We start from the raw sequence: 18,251 nt of genomic DNA, 5'->3' as shown, positions 1-18,251 counted from the left end.
CCAGACTGTTCTAGCACCGTGTCATTTTACTACTGGATTCTGTTTCATGTGCAGGCAAGGGACATACTTGATTCTGCTGCATGTCCAGTCCCCATCCTGGCCCTTTTACTGTGCATTAAAAAAGTTTCCTTTCTTCTGCTGAAGGAGTGGTTATAGGGAGGTCAGCCCATAAATCACATTTTTCAGGAAGTAAATGGCATCTCTGCTGGGAACTTGTCATTCTTCCAGCTTTGTTGCAGTGACATTCATGCTGGTGGAGATTTATCGGGCCATCAGGAGAGGTGGAAATCGTCTTGGATTGCACAATGTATGCACACGTGGTACAAAACAAATGAAAACAGAAGAATAAATCATGTTTCCCTAGAAAGAAGGAGTAGTGTTTCCAAGGTGGCTTTTCAGTTCAGAAAACTCCCAGCCCTTACGAGATAGCTACTGTATGTACCTCATACCCTTCTTGTTTATTACATTTTGCTTTTTCCTACCTCCTTGATTCTTTTTATTTCTTACTTTTTCTTCATTTTCAGGTCATAACTGATTCTCTAGGCTGGTAGCATTTTCCTTTGAAACTGGAATTATTTCATATGCTTATGGTTCTTCAACTATGGAGGGGATGGCTTGGCCTGTACTGTTTGGACCTGTTTGCATGCTTCCTGCTAAGAGGAAGCCAGGATCAATCAATGGTTTTTCTGATTCTAGTTTACTCAGTAGACTGTAATTAAAGAAACCACAGCACCTCTATTTCAGATGTTGACCTGGACCCATGATTTGTTTAATCTTGAAGTAAAAGTTTCCTGTCCTCATATGACAACAAGGAGGGAAAGGGAGGAATGCCCACAACTTGTTCTTGCTTAGTCTCTGAGCAAAACACACCCACAAAAGTTGTTATGTTTGAACCAGGCCAATATCAGATGCATCTAATTGTGTGTGGTTGTGTGTGGAGGGGGCTGTTTCTGAGGACTTGAGCCCACATCCTCCTGCCTTTAGATTAGTAATGTGATATCTACCAATGTTAGCGTAATTAGAGGAGAGAGAAGACATTTTGCCAAATTTGCTGTGCATTTTCAGCACCGGAGTGGATTAATTTTTCTGGAATTAGTGACTGCCCAGTGGCCAATCTGGAACTTCTTTTTCGATTTTCCATTTCAGTGTTTTGTTACTGTTCTTTTTTTCCCTTTTGGTACGGAGCTGGCTTGCCCTTCTGTCTGGAATGCAGTGGGACATGCTCTGTTAAATTGCCAGCTGTATCAGTGGGAATTCTGGCTTGCAGTTTGTATGGCTTCTCTCTCTCTCCCTCCACCCCCCCTTTTTTTTTTCCTTCTCTCACCTTTTTCTACTTATGGAAAAGAAATGCAGACCAATGAGGATGGATTGAAAGTGGAGAAGGGAAGGAGCCACACCTGTTAAAATAGAGAAATCACCCTTGGCAGAATGGCAGCTCCTTTGTGGAATACTAGCCATTCCCAGATCTGATGCCTCCTCCCTTCTCCTTAACTTATATATCCCAGTATTTCTCAACCATGGCATCTTGAAGATGTGTGGACTTCAACTCCCAGAATTCCTCAGCCAGCATGCTGCCTGGGGAATTCTGGGAGTTGAAGTCCACACATCTTCAAGCTGTCAAATTTGAGAAACACTGAAATATCCACCACAGGCAATTGACTCTTGCAAGTTTCATAGTAGACTGCCTAAAATATTTGAGGCCAAGTCTGGCTTTTGATAGGAAATCTGCCTGTCCAGATCTTAGAGATGGTAGTAAGTGAGCAAAACCTCAGGAGGAGTCTGAGAACACTTTTCTCAACTAACAGATTTTATTAAAAGGCATAAACTTTTATGAGTTGCAGCTTACTTCATCAGAGGCATAGAGTGCCTAGACCCTTGTTTTCTGTGCTAGGAATTCTGTGAGAGATCATGATTTTTTTAAAAAAATGTTTGTTGAACTTTGCATGTTGCACGATGGTAGTGCTCACAGTGGTGGGAATTTTTATGCACTTGACTCAGCTACTGGCTTGTCGTTTTTGCCTCTGTTATAAATTTGTAACACGTGTAGATGTAAACACATGGTGTAGGGTTCATATTTCTTGCCATGTTTATGCAGGGGATTCCTTGAGACCTGAACATTATTTCAAGGGTTCCTCCAGGGTAAAAAGGTCGAGAAAGGCTAGACTGATGTAGGATTTAAATTGGGAGGAGGGGCAAGGAAAGGAAGGTAAGACAGGTTGGTCCTGCAGGTGCAGGTTACTTGAGGCTCCCCTCTGTCAATGTCTAGAGTAGGTGAGAACTTTTTCATAGCCAGGTCCAATCTTTCTCTTAAGCAACGTTTTCAGGCTAAAGACTGCAGGGAATATGGCGGTGAAGTGATGAAATCACCATCAGAATATTTGACCCTTTTTATGGTGGGGGCTGCTAAAAAGAAAAGCAGATCATATGCTTAATGTATCCAGTTTCTTTTGCAATGTTGGGATTAATTTTGCCAGCATGATCTTGGGAGAGGTGGGGGCACAGAGACTGTAAAACAAAAGTGGGGGGGGGAGCGTGGGGGAAAACTTATTGGTGATTCAGGGTCAGTCACTATCTTTCAGCCCAGTCTTCCTCTGAAGTTTGATGTTTACAGGTCCAAACTGGAAGAGGGAGTTCTTATTTACACACCTTTATCTTCTGGAGGAAATGCTGGGTGTAAAAATAATTCTGTGTTTATAAGTAAATAAACGTGACTAACAGAACAGACCTATCTTAATGGCTGGAATGTCTTGCGGGTGGAAAAAGAGAGTGTAAAATGCAGTTCCTTAATAATATCTGGCATGTTTTCCTTTTTCTACCACCTTAAAATTGTTGAAAGTAGAATAATAATGGAAAAAAAAAAGACAGCTGCAGAATAAGAAAGAGGCTATGGAAAGTTTTGCACATTTTATCCAGGTCACCCAAAGAATTAATCTTTTTTCCCCCTTTTCTTTCAGAGTTTAAATGTCCTGGATATAGACATTTATACTGCATTTTTATTGTATTTTTTGGTAGAGAAAATTATTTGACATATGTTGCAGGATTGACGGAAGAATTACTGACTGATTATATGAGAAATGCTGTGAAAGCTAGAAAATGCTATGGAAACACTAAGGAGTCATCAGAATTAAAAACATCTTAGGCAAGGGCTCCTAAGGGTCTTGGCTTAGTAAGGCTGGGTGTCCAGTTCTATTATTCATCAGGGTAGACAGTTGCCTGGTTTCTTCTTCTGATGACCTCCACCCAGGTTGGTAGACTGAGCCATTACACCACTTGTCCCTTGTCTTCTAAATTAGACTGCTATCTTCAGGTGAGGACATTAAAGATGCTGCTCTGTCATTCGTTTAAACAGAGTCCAGCCACCAGTCCACATGGTATCAGTCTGTGAAATGGAGGTACGCCACTGTGTCATTCACCTGGGATTCCCCAATATCTTGAGATGCCCTCTAGTTCATGGTAGACTACTGTACCTCCTAGTTCATATCTCAGCACCTATGCCACAGTGTCTGTTGGATTTGCAATCTCCGATTATATGATACATATACATTTTAAATTTGTCTTCTTCCAGAAAGTGATAATTTTCTAGAAGACAGATTAAGCTGCGATGGCTCCTTATCACAAGGCATCCTTAAGAGAGGATCTGGGAGTGAATCTGAACTCTTTCCTCTCTCCAGTGATGGGCTGGATGAGGTGGACTTCAGAAAGGTAAGATGAAAATTGGCCCAGTAGATCTACCAAAGCTCTTCTACTGATGTTTCTTCCTTTGGCTGCAAAGTCATATGATTGTTAGTATTTTTTGTCATTTGGCTCTTCTGCATGACAGTCTTAAGCTGTTTGTCTCCTGTGCTGATACTGGCTGGAAATGACATAAGCTTAAAAAATCACTGTCTAGATTTCAGACGTTAGCAACAATGCTGACCAAGTGTTTTAGCCAGATAGGTAGCTGTCCAAGGTTTATTGGTGGCTGTAGTAAATTCAATTAAATAATAATAACAGGAATAACCATAGCCCCTGTTTGGGGGATTCCCTTGGTGCAAAGCAAGAAAAAAATAGGTGCAAGTTGCCTTTGTGAAGGGTTAGAGGTATGCTGAAGATGACATTCAGCTCCCCCAGAATCAGTAAAAACCAGGGCAAGCAGGACATGCAAATGAACCCACTGACAGATGAAGCTTGCCAGTGTAGACTTACATAGGACTCTAGTTTGGAAAGTTGATTTTAAAGAGAGAAAAACCCTCCAACTTACAAATATTTGTATTTAATCAGAATGAAATCTATAGTGTAATTCCCTTGAGATAATGAGACTAGATTCAGGTGGAACTACCCCACCAGTATTTTTGATTTCATTCTCCACAATCCTCAGCTAGCAGGAAACTGGATGATGGTGATGGTTTTAAAGTCCCAACACATCCAGGTTGAGATTATTTTTTTGCTATGAAGTTCTTCAGGGGTTTTCCAATGCTGTTGAATCCATGACTGATGCTGGCTGTTGAACTCCAGCATTCTTGGAGGGCACTGTTGCAAAAGATTGGAGTAAGGAAGTGTAGACTCACACTTAACATTTGGGGGGAGGAATGCAGGGCATGGCAGAGGGATGTAAAGTGGGAGAACTTGTGTCATGATTGTGCTCGGGACTAGGACTATCTGTTTTATTGACTTTGGGGTAGACTTTTGAAGAGTTTTTCCTCCCTTTTACTACAGTGCCAAGCTCATTTTTGGACTTACCCTACGGTTTTCATGTTTCCTGTTCAAAATGGCAGAAATCTGTGGCACTGATTTTCAGCTGTTGAGATCGAGGTGGTTCCAGGGGGCAGAAATATAGGGTTTGGAGGATGGCTCCTGGTTTTGATTCCTAGGTTGCCCACCTTTGCCCTAAGCAACTTCAAGACAGTGCCTTAATGCAAGATCTCATTAGTTATCCCAGAAACCTCCTTCTTAATTTTCTCTTTTCTCAAACTAAACATTCTCTGCAACTGGCCTATGTTGCAAGATGGGCCCATCTCAATGAATCATGCAGTCTGAAGTAATTTCCTGCCATCTGTTTTCAGACTGTCCTGATAAATATGCCACTTTCGCTGCTGGATCTTCTGAGAATCTGAATATTTTAACTGTTGAACATTTTGCCAAATCCAAGATTCTCTAGATGTGTTGACAATGCAGGTAGCCTTGTCCCCAGTCAGCAGCATCTTTTAAAAGGCAACAGAATCCTGGCAAACTAGGGACCACCCTTGCTTTCTGATCACAGCTAAGCTGCTGCAGTTCTGGCCAAGAAGAAAAGCTATTCTAGATGCAAGTCTGGAGGGAAAAGGATTTTCTCAATTCCTTTAGCCTTGTGTACAAATCTAGGGAGTGCCTAAGAAAAGGGTGAGGCACTGAGAGGAACAGGAATTTTTTCCTGTGAAGTTTTGTTTTCTGAATATTATTATTACCATTATTATGCAATTTAGAACCCCATCCCCAAATAAAAGAAGTTGTAATAGTAGATTTAGTTGCAGGCATGATCTTCTGTTCCTTTCATCTGAGAAACACTTTTACATAACATCTGTGTAACTTAACATTGACAAAGGAAGTTGTTGAGCACTTGATTATTTTGAGCCCAGAGTTGAAGCCAGATGAGAGAACATTTGTACAATTTTTGCTGCATAGTCTCCTTGACTAAAATGCTGGGATGCAGAGATGTTCTGCCATTGTGCTTGGCTAAAAATGCCTGACCAAGACAGAGTCACCATGCCAGATGCATCAATTGTATGTTCCTGCCAGAGCAGGGCTATCAGGGCAGGATTGAAACTTCCTCCCTTTGCAAGTGACCTCATCCCAAGAGTAGGGAGCTAGAATGCAACACAGCTTGCAGCACAGCTGGTGGACACATGGGAATTTCAAGATTTTCCCCATTGTATAAAAAGCAAGCATAATCTCATCCCTGAATCCTCATTGATGGAGCAAAGAGGAGAATGCTGGGAGGCTCTTTTAACTGGAGGCTATTACAGTTGCAAGAAGAATGCCTGCCCCGTGTTCTGGGAGGTGTTTGAAGAAAGCATCTGTTTCCTTGTATGTAAATGAAAAGAAAAAATGTCAAACTCTAGGCATTGAAATGTGGAAAATACTAATTTGTGTGCCTAGTGTATACTGCTTCATTTGCTTTGGAATAAAAGTGTCACTGCCTTGCTGGAGATTCCTGTTTTAGTATGGATTTAAGTAAACTGGCTCCAGTAGAACTGAGAAGATAGATTCTTAGGGCAAACCTCAGCTTTTGTAGCACATCAAGAAGGAAGGAGCTTTGCATGGAGGTCTCTAGTAGCCCATCTTTGGCATATTTCCACTTGGACCACCATGGGCCTTCAGCCTGGGCAAACTAGGCAGCTCAAGCTGTGTAGCTCCAGGTCCTCTCTCAGACAGGATAAGGAACCAGTGGTCTTCTATACATTGCTGCACTTCAGATTCCAACACCTCTCACCATTGGCTTTATAGGCTCAGTCCACTGGAAACTGTAATTCAGCACAGACACAACCCCTACTGCTGCCCAAGGCACACTTCAATGTGTGCAGCATAAGTTTGCCTGCTTCTTCATTGTGGTGTCATGGAAAGCTCCTGGATTGAAAAATATACCATAGTGTTAATGTTGGGCTTGTGACCCATCAACCACCCTGTGATGTGATGAGATAGCAGTCTTGTGCTCATCGCTTTTGGATTCAAATACACTTTAGGGGATTTCTGTGCAGAGTTTAAGATTTGGAAGGAGGATGTGCAGAGATCACTTCTTCTTTACTTAAACTTTTAAGTCACTGGCAAAGAACATGTAAATCCCCTTTGGAATAACCGTCCCTGGTGAGATCATCCTTCTTTCCTTACTGCTCTGGGTTCAGTTTCATTGGGGTGTGAGGATTAAAGAAGCACAAACTGGTTCAGGCAAGGAATGAGTGCCCAGACATAAAGCTTATAGAATCCAAGATAGCGAGGGGCAGTGTTCTCATTTATGTAAACAAGAAGCAACATACCCAACAGCTCTTTATATGAGAAATAAGGTCACTGGGGAGGTTTGGCTGCTGTGTCTGCTAATTTCTTCGGAAATTGTTGTAAACCTTTTGGACCCATATGCTTAGCTTGGACTTCTGAATTAAACTAGCACATAGATTACCTTGGGCTCACCAGTGTTGGAGTACAGTTGCCTGCATACAGCTGTTAAAAACTCTCTCCTGGTTCAGCAAGGTATGACAAATTGGACACAAGTTTATTGGCCAGTGACTTGGACTCTGCTGTCCAAACCAAGACATTTATTATAATAAATGTCAGAAGCTTTTCCCACTCAAAGCTGCTGTTGCTTCTGTGACTGTAAGAAGAGGAAGAGCCTCAGGTAGCATGAAGAGCTTCTTGGAATTATCCTTTCCTATCTCTAGATTCAGTCCTTGCACAGCGAATTGCCAGTTTTATCCCGCAGTGTAATGTGTATTGATTCTGGTAACAGATAGAGCTCGTGCTATGCAAGACCTGAATTCCTCTCAATTTTTGGCCTCCCACTAGATGCACTTAGAACCGGGACTATGAGAAGCATAGCTCTCCCTGAAGTGGCCCTTCGCTTTGAAACCATCTTTTTTTTTTTTTTTTTCAGACCAGCAATGAGCTTGCCATTTGAGTTGTGGTTTTTTTTTTTCCTTCCCCCTCTTTTTCCCCTTTTTGTTTGTTTTCAGATTTGATTCTTGTTTATTTTTGTAATTTGGATTGGTTTTTTTAAATAAAAATATATGTTTGAGTATTGGGTCAAAATAAGTAATGTTAAAATGTTGGTAGAGACTGAAAAAACTCCATCTGATTTATTTGATTTGAAGTCAGATGGATTCATTTCTTGGTCTGCGGGCTATGACCAAATGCCATGTTGACGGACAGATTAAAATTTAAGTTAATGAAAAATGAAATGTTTGCATTTAATTAAAAGTGTAAGCCACTATTTTAAACACATTTAACATCAAACAATTAGCATGATCATACCCTATGCATTTAATAAGCTTCCCTTTCTGTCACATTAAAAGTTACAGTGGGGTGATCACTTGGGAAGAAACCTACCTATAAATATCTGTAATGGTATGTGGGAAAGACCTTGGGAGAGTGGGCCAAGAGATGCTGCCAAGGGAACAGTCAGATAAGAGCATAGCCCATAGTTGGATAGCGGATGGGGGAAGAGGCTCAGAAGAGACCCTCCCTAGTTTCTCAAACTGTAAAGGAGATGGGACGAGAATTGTACTTTCAGACTTGCAAGATTCTGTTAATGTAGGTAAAGGTAAAGGTTTCCCTTGACATTAAGTCCAGTCGTGTCTGACTCTAGGGGGCGGTGCTCATCTCCCTTTCAAAGCCGAAGAGCCGGCGTTTGTCTGTAGACACTTCTGTGGTCATGTGGCCAGCATGACTACACGGAATGCCATTACCTGCCCGCCGAAGCGGTACCTATTAATCTACTCACATTGGCATGTTTTCGAACTGCTAGGTTGGCAGGACCTGGGACTAGCAACGGGAGCTCATCCCGTCACGCGGATTCGAACCGCCGACCTTCCGATCAGCAAGCTCAGCAGTTTAACCCACAGCTCCACTGCGTCCCTTCTGTTAATGTAGTTTTACAATAAAGTAGAATTGGCTCATCTGGTCATGTTTCCTGTCTGTCTTTCAGACTTGCAAGATTGATATCAGCCTTATGAGGTAGACCAGACGGGAAACAACTCATTTACAGCCTGGGAAACTAGAGAGGGTCTCTTCTAAGCCTCTTGCCCTGCTCACTATCCAGCTGCAGGCTATGCTCTTATCTGACTGTTCTCTAGGCAGCGTGTCTTGGCCCAGTCTCCCAAGGTCTTTCCCACATACCATTACAGTATCTGAAATAAATATGGTGGTATTACTACGACTGCTACTGCTCTCATTACCGTTACTGTTATATTATTGCAACCCCAAAGCAACCTGAAGAGGAGCAATCAACCAGACACAGTACAAGTTCAACCTCTTCAGTGGATGATACAATATCGCTGGAAAGGAATTCTTCCATTGGTAGTAACCTTTCTGTTCCTCGGACTCCTGGTCTCCTCGGGCCCAAGGAGAGGTACAGCCCAGACGGCAGCTGCTTCAACATGGTAGCAAGTGGAGAAGATCAAGATGGCATGGCAGTTGTCTCTGGGGAGCTGGATGAATTGCTGGATAGTGTCACAGAGGTGTCCCCACTTTCTTCTGGCCTGCGGAACTCTTTGAGGCCATTGTCTCCTTTCCGTCGGCATAGCTGGGGCCCAGGGAAGAACAGTAGCAACAGCGAAGCTGAGATCAACCACAGGAGGTAAGCCAAATGGGTTCTTGGAAGGGGCTGATCATCCACACCTAAGGAAATAGGAGGCTTACCAGGTGCCAGAAGAAAAGAGATGGGAAGGAGAAGTCAAGTTCCATCACAAGATCCAAGCATGAGATCCAAATGGGAAATATTGGAGGCTGAGGACCGCCAATCTGGCATGCTCTGGGTGTTTTGGATCTCCCCAGTTGGAATCCCAGCTTTCCTCACCCGCTCATACAGCTGGAAGCTTTAAGTTAGGGCTAGGTGACTTGGTTCCCTCCTGGTGTTTCGGACTCCAGTCCCATTTGCCCTATCCAGTAGCCGTGGATCGTGGGAGTTGTGAGTAAGCATGCCCTAGGCTGTTGGTTTCTGACATAAGCTCAGAGCTTCCATTTTACTAAGGTAAAAAGCAGAGGGTAAGAAATAAAGCAGGACTGTCCAATCAGCTAGGTCTTCTTTGGGCTGCTCTGTAGATTGGGAAGTCAGGATCTTGGAGAAATTTGAAGGATTAGGTTGCCCTTCTGCAGTTTTTTAAGAACTGTCATGTTAAAAGAGGGTGATCTGCCCCTTTTTTCCTTTATGTCTTCTTTGTTTTAGCTGAATTGCAAATGCAGTCTTTTATCCAAAAAGCAGAGTAAGTCTGCTTCAAATAAGTATTCTTCTTGTTGTTGTTATCCTCTTCTTTGCTTAAAAAAAAAAAAAGGAGGGGTGCTTTTTCTACACATCAAAAGCAAACTGGCAGCCTTTTTTTTTTTTTTTTGTGCTTTCCTGTTCACACCAACATGAGGGGTAAAAACTTTTTATTCTAAGTAAAAGCCTATGAGCCATTTGAGAGAGCTGACTGAATGAAAGGCATCTTCTCTTTATGGAAAAAGCAATGTCACTCTGGCCTGGGAGGATTTCTGGATTTTATGTGATGTTTCATACTCTGTGACAAGAGTTTAAGTAATTATAATGATTCAGGTTGTTGTACAGAATGACTCAACCTCATCTGTAGTGTGTGGGAGGGAGAGTGGGGGATGACCGACAAGTTAGAGGTGAAAAAGAATGCTTTGCGATGAAGTGACTTTCAAGGAGGTTCAGCCAAGTTCTTATATTGATGACTTGAGATGAGGAAGGAGGAGCATCTCCTGCAATGTAAATATGACTTTGGCGCAACAGCCTTAACATTTTTCATTGCTATTAGTAGAATGAAATTGTGAAGCTTGGTCTAGATTATCCCCTTTGGATGCAAGTGGACAGGTTGCTTTCCTGAATATTCCACACAGTGATGGGATGATCTGGAGAGATATCTTCCCTCCATTCTGCAAAATAGCATACTGGCAAAAAGTTACTTTAAACTTTGGGAAGCTCAGCATTCCCATCTGCATATGCAAGCCCACCATAAATTGATGCCTGCCAGTTGCATGGGATCAGCTCCCCTATGAGTTTGGGTGATGTCCACAACATCGGCCGAACTGGTGTTCTTGCTTTCCATAAGTAAGCCAGCATGCTGCTGTGGTTAGGGTATTGGACCAGCTTCAGGGAGACCCGGGCTGAAATCTAGCTTCAACCATGGAAGCTCACTGGGTCACTTTGGACCCAATCTGCCTCACAGGATGGCTGCTGTGGGGAAAAGTAATAGGAGGAGGGAGTGTTGCATATGCTGCCTTGAGCTCCTGAATGAGAAAGTGGAATATAAATTTAATAAATGAATCAATATCATCTGTTCATTTTGCATATCCTGGATTGCGCAGTCCGTATGGAAATTGTTCTTGGTAGGTCTTTGTGCCCTGACAGTGCCAATATGTTTAAGTTGGGCCAAGGACAATTCAGTTTTTGCCTCTTGGCCATGGATAGCACTGTGAACTTGCATGGGAAGACCTTGTTTCTCATGCCTGGCCAAACAGATCATTGCTCCCACCCTTTTGCCACCCTGTCATTTTTCTCCACTCGGTTTCATCACCCATCCTGTCGTTCAGCATTTCCCCTTTGGATTCTCCCCACCAACCCTTTCTCCTCCTTTGTCTCTGTCTGGAGATTTCTGATTGGTTGATGATGTTACTGATAATTCTCCATGATTCATTTTCAGTTCAGTGCGACTGCTGGGGGAAGTTGTAAGGAAGCCTCCCTCCCATAGAAGAAGGTACAGCACAGATACGCTGAGGCTGACTAACCATGTTGCATTTCAGTGGCGACTAACTTCCTGCTTTCGTGTTAATCACCATTCAGCTCAGCCTTCCCCAGCCCGGTTCCTCTGGAAGTGTTGGACTTCAGCTCCCATAGTCCCCACCTGGCAGAGATTGGACAATGATTGCTGAAGGTTGTGGGCACAAATCTGCAACATATTGGGAAGGAATCAGACTGGGAAACGCTAGTTTATTACTTCAACCACAAGCTTCTTCTGAGGGGGATCAGTGGAGCACTGGAGGAGCGGGCCCATTCAAAATATAGTTCACTATTTGAAATGATCAAATGGATCAATACTTTTAATACAAAGTAGTAAAATTAATTTATTAAAATATACAACTACCCCAAGCACCATCTCACTATTTTGGGGTCCCTCATACATTCTTCTTTACTGATGGGTGAGAGAGAGAGAGAGAGAGAGAGAAATTTCAGTCGGCAAAGAAATATGGAGAGAAAATTACACTTCTGTAGGATGCACTGAGATGGGGGACAGTTAAATATTTTTCTCCTAAAATATTCTTTTAAAGAGGCCTCCCACTCTCTTTAAAACATGTTTTTAGTCTTCCTTCCTTCCTTCCTTCCTTCCTTCCTTCCTTCCTTCCTTCCTTCCTTCCTTCCTTCCTTCCTTCCTTCCTTCGTCATTTTTTGTAGAATTAGCTTGTTGGTGCATAATCTTCCCAATCTTCTTCAACATTGTTTTAGAAGTTTTAACAAGCCTTGTAGGTCACATCTCCCTTCCTCCCCTTACACTTAGATTTCACATGACCCACTTAATCAAATCAGTTAAAAATGTTGTGGCAACATATGCACATTGTGCAAAGGTTGGTCACAGTTTAATCCTGATTGGTTACTTTGTGGCTGAAAGCATTACAAGAACCAGCCTGTTCTGTTAGTTCATGGTTCATGTGCAAATTCAGAAAACGAGTTAACTGAACCACTAGGCTAACTGTATTGTGTGAATGCAGCCAGTGAGTTACTTCCTGCCTCAGGCAAATGATAGTTTTCTTTTATAGACAAATCAGCAAATGATGCCTTGCATTTACTTACAAACCAGGATTATGGATAAATGCTAGTTTCCAGGATTGGTTTTGGCAGTTAGCACAAACCGTAGTTAACTTGTTCAGTGCTCAGGGTAACTGTGATTTGTTGTCAGGAATAACTCATTGACTCTTAAGCTATGAAGAAAACTTGGGAAGCATGTAGACACCAAGCTTGTTCTCACCTTTCTAAACCAACCACTTCATGGTTTGGACAATTCATTACCTTGCATATGAAATGACTAGAAATCTCTATTTATTAAACTGGTCCTGTTTAATAAAGAAAAATAAACCAGTTCAGGTTAAAAGTTAATGATTATATAATAATAACCAGACTTGAAAGAAATGAAATAGACTAACAAAATACTTAACGTCCCTGATACAACTGGTTTTTTTTTTTCAGGACTATGATACATATTTTCCTTAAAGAACAAACAAACATCAAGAAAATAATAAGCAAACAAAAAGAAGGAAAAAACAAACTGTCTCCTTGGAAATAAAAAAAATGTTTTTGTTTCTGGGTCATTTGTTTCTCTCTGTGTCCTCCACCCTCCAATTTATGTTTGAACAAAAAGCTTTAGGCAATCTTTTTTACATTTGATTGTTGCATGCCACCCAGAGTCACTTCTGGTGAGATGGGCGGCTATATAAATCCGATAAATAAATAAATATTTCCAAAACCTCAGCTGGCCTAACCCTGCCATAACTAATACAGCATCCAATGCTTGAATGGTGATTTTTCAAAACAAAATTTAAAAAAAGAAAAGAAAAAAGCCACACATTTCTGGAGCTAATGACAGAACTTAGTCATTAATTGTGTTTTTGGCCTTGAAACGTCTGTTTTGCATATTTGAGATGTTGGTGAGTTTCTAAAGGCTATGAAAAAGGCAGGAAGAGTTAGGTAGACACTGAAGAGATCAGTCTCTTTCTGTCTTGTGCCTTCCAGATATACACAGAGCCATGACTCCTATCCCTAGGTCTTGGAAATGATAGGAGCTGTAGTCCAGCACATCCAGAGGCAACCAAGTGGAGAAAAGCTGATATTACATTTAATATAGGAATATAAGAAACTCACAACTGAAACATTATTCCAGTATTTCAGCATAACTCTCCTCCTGGTGCCACCTAGAGGCCTTTTAACTTTCATATAGCCTAGCCATTACTACATTTGCTGGTGATGAACAGATCCACAGTCACATTTGAAAATATTCCTCTTATCATTTATTTCTTTCGATTTTTCTGCTCACAAACTCCATATTTTATCCATCCCTCTTGGATTCTTTCTCTGTTATTCCTTCTTACCCAGTTTTCCCCTATTGCTGCCTCTGAGAGAGATCTTTTAGCTCTGTCCCTGCCTTCATTTCAATCATACACCTTCTTGTCCACTAGAATATGAGGTTCTCTTCCCAGCCAAATGAGCTGCCAATTCATACAAAAATTTCCACGAATGGTCAACATTCTACAGGTGGAACCTTCTTTGAAAACTGGAATGTTGATGCACATTCTGGGGCAGCCAAGCAGCTCAGCCAATAGCTAGGGCTTCCTAATGGGCTAGCTTTTAAATCATGACATAGTGGTAATCCAGCTTCTCTTTGGCAAACTAAGGGGAGCCATGTAGGAACATATGTGCACAAAGTTACAGGAAAAAAGGTATAATTCTTTCAAGGGTAGACAAATTGGTAAACAACTGCCCCTCTGATCAATCAAGTAATGGCAGACCTCTTGCTGTCTCTTACCTTTGTTATTCCCAGTTTGAGCTGGTGTCCCTCTGGTGTCCAGTGCACTGCCATGGATCCTGACCTTAATGGTCGAAGGTAGAGTATCAGTTGGTGTGCCATAGCATCCAAGGGGGCTTCTGCATCTAGCATTGCTAGCTTTTTGTGTGATGTCTGCAGCCTCATTGCATCCTTAGTGTATCTACTAGCTTGGGTGGTGTGCTGTATCTGATTCAGTTTCTTTGCATTAAATTTTTTATTTTGCGGTTTCCAGAATTTGGCTGCCTGGTATTTGTGGTCACCCTGTCCTAGCCCTTCCTTGTTACTTGAGCTGGAGCACAGAGTCTTGTCTAATGTCACACTTAGCTTTACGAGGTCTCTGGCTGTAATTTAAATACAATCTTCCATATTACCAAATCAAAGAAGATGAGTGTCAGTTCTTCAGAGCAGAGAAAGGCCTTGTGCCATGCTGAGTAGGATTTGGGCTTTCTGGAATTAACGTAGGTTGAAATGCAGCTTGCCAACACCACAGTGCACATGGACTGGTTAAATGGTATAAGATGGGAAGCTCACCTTCTCGGAGAAAAATTGCCCTAGTCACTGGGAAGCCATTTTTGCTCACATAGGTGACCAAGTGAATAACTGAATTCAAGCCTGTTACTTCCAGTATAATCTCTTTGTCAATGGAATGTTTCCTCTTTTACTAGGTTCAGCCTGGATTTCCAAATTCAGAAGGAAATATGCTTAACAAAGCATATGCATTTCCTTATCGTATCAAATATACAGACTGGGCAAAACCTAAGTCCCACTTAATGTTGTGGGGTTTGCATGGGAAGCACTGGAAGTGGAATTATTGTCCTAACAGCCAGGAACCACGCTGAGACAAGGAATAGGTCTCTAGTGTTTTATTACTGCTACATAAGACAGAATCCTAACAAACTGAAGAAGCGTGGGAAAAACCCAGACAGATAAACCCCAAAGGTTAAGGCGGGTCTGATCTGTGTCTCTTTGAATGGCTGCTTAATTCCTCAGTACTACGCATGCGTTTTCCCCCCTGGATAGAGGCCCCCTCCTGCTCGCCATCAGTACTCATGACAATTATATCCCAAGTAGTTAACGTAAGAATTAATATTAAAATGACAAAAGGAACTACAGTACATTTTTTGGAGCTGAAGACAAATATTGCAAGAAAGTAAAAAGCTATACATGAAAACTCAGGTGGTATAAACATGCATGCAAAGACAGCGTATAATCAAATAAGGTTTCACGACCAACGTATTTTGACCAAGTTACCATTTTTTTGTGGCTTCTACCTAACTAGGGGAACAAAAATGTTGCAGCCTGCTAGCCATATCCTCCTCTTAGATGCTCTATTCCGTTTCCCCTTAGTTTTCCATGTGTTTTAACCCTAATATTTTGAGTCCACTAAGCATGTGTAGTGACAATTGGGGTGTTTTTGCATCCCTGTTCCCTCATTTTCTGCAAACCTGTCAGGTAACCCCATTTTCATAAATAAGAATCCCAACTTGGAGAACAGGCTGACCTCTGGAATACTGCACGAATGGAAAACTGGAAGATTATGGGGATTTGTGACATTAGGGCTCTGAATATATTCCAAGTCTTTATATCCTATATCTGTCCCAAAGCCTGCCACTTGATGCTCCCTGAACTGGAGAGAAGCCGGAGTGTAGCGGGACACAGCTACTCTAGGCAGCTTCTTCCCAACTAGGGCAAGACAGCAACAATAACACCATTGCTGTAAAGGTCCCAAGGGAGAACAACAATGTCTTCTTTGGGATTAAACTGAAACTAGAGGAGTCAGGGAGGATCAAGCAAAAGGATTGCTTGGTGAAGTCTTATAATTAAATAAGTGCATAAATGACACAGTCCAGCCTTGATAATGTTTCTGAAATGCTTTCCTTTGGAAAGAATGACTAATGCAAAATCTCTTTCATTAAATTGAATGAGAAGACTGAAAAAATTCAGGTGTATTTCTCTGCTCAGCATTAACTGGAATCCATTTTTAGCAATTCTTTATTAGAGAACAACTTAAAAAAATAGCTAAAAAGTACTAATAAAGCTCCTCTTGATCCTTTCTTTGCACCTTTGTACAAAGGTATCTTTCATGAAGAGAAAGATCAAATTTATACTCAGTAAAAAGTAGGGCTCTTTACGAAAAGTCCTTGGGTCTGCAAATCTCTGTATAAATAAAATGCAGCAGAGAGTTACAAAGTTGCTATTGCAGGTGGATTGGGTCCCTAATTCTAACTGCACTAACATGCTAACTAATCAAGGAAATGAGGCAGATCAGCTTGCAGCAAAATAATATAAAACCTAAAGCTACTTGGGAACTTCCTGCCAAGCTTGCTTAAGCCAGCAAGATTTTGTAGGCTGATCCATTAAGAACTGGGAGAAACCTAATGCCTGTAATTTGTCTTCAGTTACAGTTTAGAAGGACTTTCTGGAGAGGCCGATGGTACTACAGAGCCATCTTCAAGTCTTGATGTAGCATCTATGAACACCAAAGATCTTCGGCAGAGTCCTCTAGCAAATGATGAACGAGGATCACTGGTCTCACTTACTGAAGAGGAACAAGAATCAGAGCTCGGAGAAATGAGAAGTCAGGTAAGATGGAAAATAATTCCAAGTGTACAGTATTTCAGCTTGATTTGCATGGCCTACAAAGCCAGTTGTGGGCAGGAGCAGTTTGCATGTTGTAAGAGGGCATTGTTCCTTTTCATAATTTTGTTAGAAGCTGATCCTTGGTTTGATTTTTACCTTCCGCTCTCATGATCAATGCTAGGAGAGCTGGGCAGAAATCTAGCAGTATATTTAAGCCCTTCTAGGCCCACCTAGCTATGGCAGCATCATTGACCTTGGATGATCTTGAAAATCTAAGGAGGGTCAGGCCTGCTTAGAATGGAAGGCCATTAGGAAATTCCAAAGCTGTAGGCCAGACTGGGAAGTTAAAAAACCAGCCAACTACACATCCTGGAAGAAGGCAATAGCAAACCATTTTGGTACCATTCTAGGAAACTACTTGGACATTTCAACATGAAGTTGAGTTTGACTCAAAAAAGGCTTTACTTTAACTTCTAGGTCCAATGTTTTTTTGCGGTGGTGGTATTCATATAGATTTTTTCATGTTTAATTTATGTTAAACAAGCTATTTACTTACAAATACCTTCCTCTTTAATACTCCAGGCATGCTGTGGTGGAACTGAATGGCAAGATGGTCTCATGTTGTAGATAGATGAGAAAAGGATTTATGTTTTTTTTTTTAATTGTGCTGAAATGGAAGCTAGTTGAACTTCAGTTCTATCACTAAGTTCTAAGAATGCCTCCTCCTCCTCCTCCTCGCAGTTTTCTACTTCATTTTAACTCAGGATTGCACAATTCTGACCCTCTTCTCAACACTAAGATGACTGAATTTAGTGTAACAATCCTGCATTTCAGATCCTCCAAAGGCCACAGCCACATGCCTTCAGCTTCTGTACGACTCCCGTTTCTCCTCCATTAACGAAATCCATGTCGCTGATGACCATTGCTCCAGTGGGATCAGACAATGGTGAGTACTTGTCATTTTTAAAAAATTTTTTTTGTTGCATTTAGCATTCAGTTGTGAGAGTATTAATCACACCTTCTGCTTTTCCTATACCAGCATAGCTTTGCGCCACTTTGAGATAAATATCTTGCAGAGAAGGCAAACGTGTCCTGCACTGTATGAAGTTTTGGTCTCCTCTGTCGAGTACTAGTCAGTCCAATAAAACTACCCAAGTTCTTTTTCTCTATTACTCAAACCTGTGCATTTTTTAAAATGTAGAACACCCTGATTAAGCCTGGGATTTATGGTATGCAAAGCATACTACTGAAATGTCATTCCTTTTCACTGCTCTTCCAAGAAAACAAGATTAGCTATAGAAAGAATAAGAATAAACTGAATTCCTTTGTCCACCTTTGTCACATTTTTTACTGCTAGCAGAGGTGACTACTTCTTCAATAAGATGTGGAAACCATCTTTAAAGTGCCAGAGACAAT

At 41.5% G+C, this 18,251-nt stretch overlaps 1 protein-coding gene across 2 annotated transcripts in view; it reads left to right on the top strand.

Annotated features, from left to right (window-relative positions):
- The window catches only part of AKAP13 (A-kinase anchoring protein 13), a 119,902-nt gene that overhangs the window by 50,198 nt on the left and 51,453 nt on the right, over window positions 1-18,251 (top strand). For both annotated transcript variants that reach the window (XM_063314309.1, XM_063314308.1), the window contains exons 5-10: window positions 3,566-3,702; window positions 8,931-9,301; window positions 11,364-11,417; window positions 14,250-14,312; window positions 16,655-16,838; window positions 17,670-17,781. In XM_063314309.1, the coding sequence (XP_063170379.1) occupies window positions 3,566-3,702; window positions 8,931-9,301; window positions 11,364-11,417; window positions 14,250-14,312; window positions 16,655-16,838; window positions 17,670-17,781 (921 nt within the window). The remainder of the gene's footprint in view (window positions 1-3,565; window positions 3,703-8,930; window positions 9,302-11,363; window positions 11,418-14,249; window positions 14,313-16,654; window positions 16,839-17,669; window positions 17,782-18,251) is intronic.

The sequence above is a fragment of the Candoia aspera genome, chromosome 13, assembly GCF_035149785.1.
Source record: "Candoia aspera isolate rCanAsp1 chromosome 13, rCanAsp1.hap2, whole genome shotgun sequence".
Taxonomy (NCBI): domain Eukaryota; kingdom Metazoa; phylum Chordata; class Lepidosauria; order Squamata; family Boidae; genus Candoia; species Candoia aspera.
The sequence above is the reverse complement of the archived record's forward strand: the minus strand, read 5'-3'. Positions and strand labels throughout refer to the sequence as shown.